This window comes from Alligator sinensis, unplaced genomic scaffold (genome assembly GCF_000455745.1).
Source record: "Alligator sinensis unplaced genomic scaffold, ASM45574v1 scaffold28_1, whole genome shotgun sequence".
Classification (NCBI taxonomy): Eukaryota; Metazoa; Chordata; order Crocodylia; family Alligatoridae; genus Alligator; species Alligator sinensis.
This window is the reverse complement of record NW_005842133.1, coordinates 1057895-1067126: the sequence shown is the minus strand read 5'-3', so window position 1 is coordinate 1067126 and position 9232 is coordinate 1057895. Positions and strand designations below refer to the sequence as shown.

Below are 9232 nucleotides of genomic sequence, written 5' to 3'. Positions count from 1 at the left end.
GAACCCATCTACTCCTGACCACATGACTCATATCTCCAGTTCATACCCATGGCTTCTGACCTGGATTTAGTTCCTGGATCCTGACCTTGACTCCCAGATATCAAGTCCAAACCATCCACATCATGGTCCTTTATAAACAGTCTTTGATGGATATAGGACTGAGTCCATGGTGAGACTGTCTAACTTTTTTCATCAAGTCCCTTCATTGGTCCCTATGGATATATCTACACTGGGTTCCCTGCGTATCCTGAGCAGACATGACCCTACCTACCTGCTTCTGCTTTCACGCCCCAAATCCAGAAATGTAACAGTGAAACCTTTACCGTTGCTCTGAAGACCTCAGCCTCCACAACCCTTGGAGCAACTGCTGGGGACACTACTGAAACAGTTTAACTAACATATTTCTGAGTTTGGTACAAACTAGTGGGAGTGGGTGTGCAAAGTATGCTCAATATTATCCCTGCTGGACACACTGGGAGTGTTTACATCTGCAATTAATGCAGACCATTTTTTTGCTCCCAGGCACATGGTTTGAATGTGAAAATTAGTCTGCTGCGCAGTAAAACATCTTGTGCACACGTGCCCACTGAGGACTGGGGTCTCCAAGAGTCATTCCAGTTAAGACACTAATAGCCAGATAAGGGACACAGGTAGTTTGGGTTGGTTGTATTCTATACAGAAACTTATAGGCCTCAAAATCAGTTTTTTCTCAGTCTAAATGCAATTTATTTTTATTGTGGGAACAACTCTCCCCCTAGTCCTGATTTCACTTAAAGAACAGGATCAGATTATCACTAGGGCAACACTTGGGCTTTCTAGCAAGTAATATATTCAGTTACATGGCTAGGGACAAGTTTAGTTTAAAAGCTCTCCTGTAATGTATCTTTAACTTATCTCCCAGTCTGTTTCGTGCTTTCACATTTGCAGTGTCATCAAAACTCATTAAATGTAATGCATCTGTAATGTAACAGTCAACACCTGCATAATGCCCTGACTGTGTATGACACAAAACATTGTTATCCAAATGAAATGGCTGTTGATTTTTTATTCTTACATGTAACTTTAGGATAATCATCACAGCCTTTGAACTGATCCTGGAAATAGTGCTTAACTTTACCAGCGTGATGATGCTGTGGGTACTTAACAGGATTAAAGCGAAGCCCATGCCTGTTAGCTTTATTCACAATGAAACAGTGGGCAAGGTAGATTCCCCTTGTTCTACTCTAGTAATGTGACAGGGACAGAGGGTAGCTTAAATACCGTGGAAGGCACCCTTAAATCAAGTTTGAAGCTGCTTGAACTTGCACCACAGACCAAACGGATTCTAATTATCCAGGACCACAGAGTCAGTGAAGGAATGGAAACAATGGAAATCCAGATTTGCTCCTAGTCCTTTAGGTGCACTGACCAAATCTTTGGCCCATCAGCAGACCTGCCGCTGAAGTTATTTAAAACATCTTAGAACTGAAGAACCGTGAATTTGATGGTTTGTTTTAGGCAACGACAAAATATGAAAGTGCTATTGTAGAGGTCATTGTTAAAGGTCATACCACCCATAGGAATAATTTGGATCTCGCCATAGTAGCTAGAGAACTTTCAAGATATAACATCTATATTGTTGCCCTAAGCAAGACCCACTGGACAAATGAAAGCCAGCTGAAAGGAGGAGGAGGTGGCTACACCTTTTTTCAGAAAGGAAAGCCACCAAAAAGAGATGCATTCATGGGACTGGCTTTGCCATCAAGAATAAGATTGTCAGCTAGCTTTCAGAGCTGCAAGGAGAAATGCTAAGTGCTGCACCTAGGGAGGAAAAATGTCCAGCACACCTACAGCCTAGGAAATGACCTGCTCGGCAGCACAGAAGTGGAAAGGGATCTCGGAGTCCTAGTGGACTCCAAGATGAACATGAGTCGGCAGTGTGACGAAGTCATCAGAAAAACTAACTGCACTTTATCGTGCATCAGCAGGTGCATGACAAATAGGTCCAAGGAGGTGATACTTCCCCTCTATCGGGCACTGGTCAGACCGCAGTTGGAGTACTGCGTGCAGTTCTGCGTGCCACACTTCAAGAGGGATGTGGATAACCTGGAGAGGGTCCAGAGAAGGGCCACACGAATGGTTAAGGGCTTGCAGGCCAAGCCCTATGAGGAGAGACTGGGGCACCTGGATCTCTTCAGTCGCCGCAAGAGAAGGTTGAGAGGCGACTTTGTGGCTGCCTATAAGTTCATCATCGGGGTGCAGAAGGGAATTGGTGAGGCTCTATTCACCAAGGCGCCCCTGGGGATTACAAGAAATAATGGCCACAAGCTAGCAGAGAGCAGATTTAGACTGGACATTAGGAAGAACTTCTTCACAGTTAGAGTGGCCAAAATCTGGCATGTGCTCCCAAGGGAGGTGGTGCTCTCCCCTACCCTGGGGGTCTTCCAGCGGAGGTTAGATAGGCATCTGGCTGGGGTCATGTGAACCCAGCACACTTTCATGCCTATGCAGGGGGTCGGACTCGATGATCTATTGAGGTTCCTTCTGACCCTAACATCTATGAATCTGTAACTCCCTGTTGGCATTAACAAATGCCTTTTGACTCTCCACCTTAAGCTCACTAACAATCAGTAATGTTACAGGAATCAGTGCATACGCCCCCACACTTGATGATGAAGATGTCAATAAGAAACAATTCTACTGTGCTCTTGACACAGTCCTGACTACCACTGCCAAGGAAGACAAGCTCATCCTCATGGGTGACTTCAATGCAAGAGTTGGGAGACTCTCTGAACTCTGGAGTAGCACCATTGGGAAAGAGGGGGTGGGGAAAGTCAACTCCAATGATATCCTCTTCCTCAGCTAATGTGCAGAGCATGACTTGCTCATCATGAATTCCATCTTCAGACAGTGACAAATATAAGACCACTTGGAAACATCCATGCTCCAATCACTGGCATTTTCTTGATTATATTACTGTCAGAGCCTGTGGTTATACTGATATCCATAACACCCAAGTCCTGAGAGGTGCAGATGACTGCTGGATAGATCACCGTTTAGTCAGAACAACCAAGGGCATGCACCTTGCACCCCAACACCGTAAAAAACTGAAAACAACGTGGAAGAGATTTAACATCAAGGCACTCCAAACCAAGATAGATGTGAGGCTCTTCAGCAACACCTTACTGAGAGACTCTCTGACCTACCTGATGACATCAAGGACATTCAGGCACGTTGAGAGAAGCTTAGAAACATTGTTCACAAGACATGCATTGAATCAATTGGATACTCCACTGACTGTCACCAAGATTAGTTTGATGAGAGCAGTGAGGAAATCCTAGCACATATCCAGCAAAAGAGAGCCACACTCTGCAGTTGTAAATATGAACCCTCCAACCAGCAAAAATGAGAGGCTTACCACTGGCTCAAAGCTGTAGATCAGAGGAGGCTACAGGACATCAAGAACCAGTGGTGGCAAGTGAAGACCATGGAGATCCAGAGTTTCACTCACCAACATGACATGAGAAGCTTCTTTCAAGAAATAAAAGCCATCCATGGGCCATGTTCCAATGGCCCAGCCCCTTTGTGATCTTCTCATGGACAATGTATCCATCAAGCAATGCTGAAAGGAGCACTTCAAGACTCTACTCCACCATGAATCTGAGGTCTCAGCTGCCACAATGGAGTCCATCCCTCAACACCCAGTAACAGAACCTCTTGCTGATCCCCCGTCCTTCAAGGAAGTCTGATGTGCCATCACTCGGACCAAGAACAATAAGACACCAGGCCCAGATGGCATCTCTGCAGAGGTCTTCAAAGCTGGTGGAACAGCACTAGCGCAAAAATTTCACCAACTTCTCATCAAAATGTGGTTTAATGCCACCTGACTTAAAGAATGCCAACATTGTGGCCATCTTTAAAAAGAGGGACAAGTCAGCATGTGGGAACTATGGAGGCATTGCCCTCCTCTCCGTTGCCGGGAAGATTCTTACTCACATCCTCCTGAATCGCCTCCTCCCCCTGGCCAGAGATGCCCTTCCAGAATCTCAGTGTGGCTTTAGACCATCTTGAGGTACCACTGACATGATTTTGTTGCAAGACAGATCCAAGAGAAGTGTGGAGAGCAATACCAGCAGCTGTTTATGGTATCCATTGTGCTAACCAAGGCCTTCGACTCCATCAATCGTGAAGACTTATGGAAGGTCCTGGCTAGGTTCGATTGTCCACTGAAGTTCATCAGCCTCCTCAAGCTACTCCATGATGGCATGACTGCCACAGTCCTTTGCAATGGATCAGAGACAGACCCATATACGATCCGTACTAGTGTTAAGCAGGGCTTTGTCATCGCCCCAACCCTTTTTTCCATCTATCTTGCTGTGATTTTGATTCTCATCCGTGACCACCTTCCTCCCAGAATTGAGGTTGAGTGTCAAATGGACGGTCAGCTTTTCAACCTGTGGTGCCTTCACAGCAAAACGAAAGTTACTAAGACTGGCATCACCAACCTTCAGTATGTTGACGACTGTGTTATCCCCACAGACACTGAAACTGATCTGCAGTCCACCCTTGACCTTTTCTCAGGTGCCTATCACAGTCTGGGACTCTCCCTTAACACTGGGAAGACCAAGGTCCCTTAACATTGGGAAGACCATCAGCCTACCCCAGCACGAGCTGCCCCCCTTCCCCCACAAATTATCATCTTTTGCATTAGATGGGAAGACCACTGCACCAACGCCAGCATCTTCTTTGCAGCTAACATTACCAGTATTGAGGCAAAGATCATGAAACAACAACTTTGCTGGGCTGGCCACTGTGTGTGGATGGCTGATGCTCATCTCCCAAAGCAAGTCCTCTTCTCTCAACTTAGTCATAATAAGAGGACCCACGGAGGACAGAGGAAGCACTATGAGGACATCCTGAAAGCTCATCTTAAAAAGGGTGGCATCAAACCTACGAACTGGGAAGTGCTGGCTGGTAACAGGTCTCAATGGTGCTGCACCGTAATCAAGCTACAACCCACTTTGAAGAGAACCATCTTGCTCACGAAGCCGAGAAATAGCAGAGGAGAAAGAAAAAGGCACAACACCCTGGCCAACAGCTGTGCCCCCACTCTCCCCACCAAGGCACCGCTTGTCATATCTGTGGAAAAACTTGCAGACCATGGATTGGATTCCTCAGGCACCTTAAAACTCACCAGTAATCCCTCTCCCCCGCCTCCCAGAAGACATCATCCTCATATTGAGGAATAGCTGATATACACACAAGCTCTTGTATAAGATGATTTAGATAGAGGGCGCTATCTAGATCCAGATAGGGACTAGATAACCTCCTGAGATCCCTTCTAGCCCTACTTTTCTATGATTCTATGGTGTTTCTATGAATGAGAAATTATTTATTCTCATTAGCAGTATTTCAGATCCTAAATCAAATTGTGACATTTGTGATGCATCTAACATCATAATGATCATAACTGAAAGCAAGCCTGAAAGGCATTGAGGATCTGTCTTCCAATTTAGTGGAATGGCAAAAGCTTTGTAGAAGGGTAACACTTTCCTATTTGAGTTACCAGCCATAAATGTGTCAAGAATTGAAACATGGCTTAATTCTATGGGTGATTTAACAGGACTTGCCTGTGACTAAACAGAATACACATTCATTGGCTGTATTTTTCAGTGTAATTTTTTCAACAGTTCAAAATGGGCTTGGTTATAGTGGCAAATAGAAATACATTTGCTGTGCATCAAGTTGCAGGAATTTCATTTTTTTCACTCTATACAACCATTCCACAGAAAACACTACAATTCTCATCTCAGTACACATACCCAATTCCCATTCCCATTAGTGTGGATCCTATATTCAGTGAAAGCATACATTTGTATTTATCTTTACTCAGAAGATATTATGGATACCAAGACTGCTATCTACAAAGTGCAAATACAATTCTTGTCAGCATATTTGTCTGAGATTGTCTTGTTTACTGGATTTGGTAACTGTATTAATACAATACAACAGATTTATTATTATAATGTGTTAGGGCTTTCTATTTGTGTGAATATACATTATTGCCATCAACTATGTATAGTCCTTCCAGTCATTATTAGGGCTAAATGAAACTACAGGTTACAGGAATTAATCTCTCTCTTTCTGGGGTTAGTTCTGATGACCCCAAATTTAAAGCACCCATACAACACTTTTTCTGGATTTGAGACGGTAAGCAAACCTCTGTTTTTCACATGGTATCTAATGTAAAACTAGAGTTGACTTTCAGCTGAAACTCATCCAAGGCTTTCCATAATGATAAAATATCTGTGACCTTTGCAGAATGGCCCATATTTTCTGGTTTATATTTAAAATTGAGCAGGGTGAACAGCAGGACTTCTCTCCATGCAGAGGATTCCTTCGGGTCCTGGGAGACCTGATCTGTCAGTAACTGAGGAACAAATGCAATAAGAAATGTTTCCACCTAGCACAGAAATAGTTGCATTTTTACAAAATGAGTGCAACATCCTCCACTCGGGGAATTCTCCTCAAAGCCTACAGATCTGTTATCCAGGCAAATCTCACTTGAGAGCCTCTTCTTCCTTTTCCTTAGAAAACACCCATTTGGATCTTATGGATCATAAAAAGAATCAGAAAAATGGCCAATACAGTATTATGGCAGGCCCACTCTGTCTTTATGCTATTATAAGCATGTATACAAGCACTAGAGACTATATCAACAGAGAATAAACCAACGAGCTAACAGTTGAGGGTAAATAACAGAAATCACCACACACACAAAAAGCAATGCAATAAATCCATTGATAAAACCTGAAGTGAGCATCACACCAGGAGGAACAAGAATTGCCCATGACGTACGTAAAATGACACCACTTATACTCAGCCATTTCAAGCACAGCACAAGTAGCAAACTCCTGACTCCTTGACTATGCATCTCTGAGGACACTTCACTGATGCACAATCCACATACCTCAGAGTATTAATACTGTGGATGAAGTTTCTATATGGTGGCAAACAGCTTTTTTGCATTAGTTTAGACTCGTTTTCCCCCACTGCATTTGCCAGTGAAGTGCGAATATTGCAGCAATTACACACTGTCATTTTTATCAGCTGAGGGATTTTCCAGAAAAAAAATCCCTACACCGTCTGTCAAACATTGTAGCAGAGCTGACATGAATTAATTTGGTCAGGTTGGGAGCAATTTTCACATGGAAATGGTAATAAATGGTATTTTTTTCTATGAAACTGACATCAGGTTTTTACCTGCACGTCAAGCTAAACCTCCTCCACAAACAGCAGCTAGAATGCATCAGGAGAAACGATATTGAGGAAAACAATCATCCTGTCCTGAGCCTGAAGTTACACAGTTTTATAAGGAACGCAGATTCAAGAGAGAAAAATCTGGCCTGACAATTGACTTTACTAATAAAAATAAAAGCATAAGGAACACCCGAATGGTAACAACCAGTGCAGTCCAAGCTCCCTCTTCTGGCCCTTGTGAATAATACATATCTGAGCAAAAGAAGTTCCTAGTCCGGCACCTCTGACCAAAATCAACCAACAAGACACTCTCCCATCAAAATTATTTATATGTCAACATGTTAATAGTAATTATATATTCTAAGGCAAGGGTGGATCCAGAGACAGATGTTTCATGTTCAAGTTGTATAAAATGCAACATTACACAATACCTCTTTATTTCCCTTGTCAATCCCTCGCTGTCTTGAGCAGGTGGTTCTACAACAGTAATGGGAGCAGGAGCCAAAGATACATCCTCAGGGACAGGTGCAAGTCCACTTTCAGCTTCTTTGCAGCTACCTGGCTCCAAAGTGCTGCAAAACAACACGATTATCATAAATAATAAACCCTGTAAAACTTAACTTGGTGCCACAATGTTTTCAATGCATTTGTAAACTGCTGTAACTCTCATTAGCTGGCAGACCCATTGTTAAGAGTTTACTATTTTGTTTTCACACACAGATACTATAGTAATAAATAAATGACTGCAAACAGTCACTAAAGGCTTTGTAAATTCCCTGGATAAAGTCTCCAACCCCAAACTCCAAAAGCATATTACAAACATTGAATTAAACTTTCTAATAAAGCAACAGCCGGACATGACAGCTAATGCGATGTCCCTTTTAGTAATAAAAACACATTCAAAAAGTTCCCTTATGTTAACTATTCACTACACTGCAGAACTAGAAATCTTGCAGTGTCTTGCTATATAAAAATGAAGGGAAACTGTGGTGTTGCTATTGTTTTAATACTAACAACAGCCTCTGTACTGCTGTGTCCTAAGAGAGATGAGTAGAGAATAGGTTGCAGATTTAAAATCATGAGTTTTGAAGTAGGTAAATATAATAAGAAAAGGTGTTTTTCATTATCCGAAGTCAGGGTGGTGCAAAGAAAGGGAGTTTAGTAGAAGAGTGCCCTCTCTTGGCCACATACGGAAGAGCACTGGAGGTGGTTAAAGTTCCAGCTGCAATTTTGTCATAGCCTTTATTTTTTATGAAAAAAACAGAGGGAAGTATATAGTGAAAGGACAAAGGAGATGAGAAACCAGCAGTCAGTCACAAATCACAGGCACTAACATGGAAGGAATGCAGAAAATCATTATTTTATTTACAGAGCGGCCAGCACACAATGTGCTCTTTTAACAGAGAGTCTCACTGAACATAACATTTGAGAGAGTGGCATTCGTCCTGTCCAGCTGTCTGTATTTCTCAAGTTGGTATTTTACTAATGTAGAAGGGGGAGGAAGGGTGCTTTCTATTTCATCCCTTAAAAGAATGAAACACTCCGTGAGGACAATAATATGTCTCATATATATTTACACCCCCAACAAATATTCACCACATCTGCACCCACAGGAGTTGTTACACAGAGGTACCCACGTGCATTTGGCAGGCCTCACAGCATATTTTGATCTCAGGGAAGGTAACTCAACTGTTCACCACCACAAACTCATTAACTCATGTGGAAGCGTATGTTTTAAACAAATTATGCAATGGCTTCCATGACAATTCATAGAAAGGTAGGGCTGGAAGGGACCTCAGGAGGTCATCTAGTCCAATCCCCAATTGTAACAATAAAGAAGAATCTCTCAGACAGACCTTGGAGGGCTGCCTAACAGGCTCACAACTGGGCCCATTTTCAAAGTAGCAGCCACAAAATACACATTAAAGCTGCTGAATGGAGAAGCAGAAAGGACAAGACAAGAGTGTTTCCAATTGAGTAGGTAGAAAGATAA

General features: G+C 42.8%; 1 protein-coding gene across 28 annotated transcripts in view; it reads right to left on the bottom strand.

Moving 5' to 3' along the window:
- TACC2 (transforming acidic coiled-coil containing protein 2) overlaps positions 1-9232 on the bottom strand; it is a 231758-nt gene that overhangs the window by 112050 nt on the left and 110476 nt on the right. For 27 of the 28 annotated variants that reach the window (XR_003094403.1, XR_003094406.1, XR_003094404.1 and 24 more), the window contains one exon: positions 7671-7811. The exons of the other annotated variant lie outside the window; for it this stretch is intronic. Coding sequence is in view for 22 of the 27 variants with exons in the window: in XM_025205913.1 (XP_025061698.1) it covers positions 7671-7811 (141 nt within the window). In the remaining 5 variants the exon portion in view is untranslated. The remainder of the gene's footprint in view (positions 1-7670; positions 7812-9232) is intronic. 28 annotated transcript variants of the gene reach the window in all.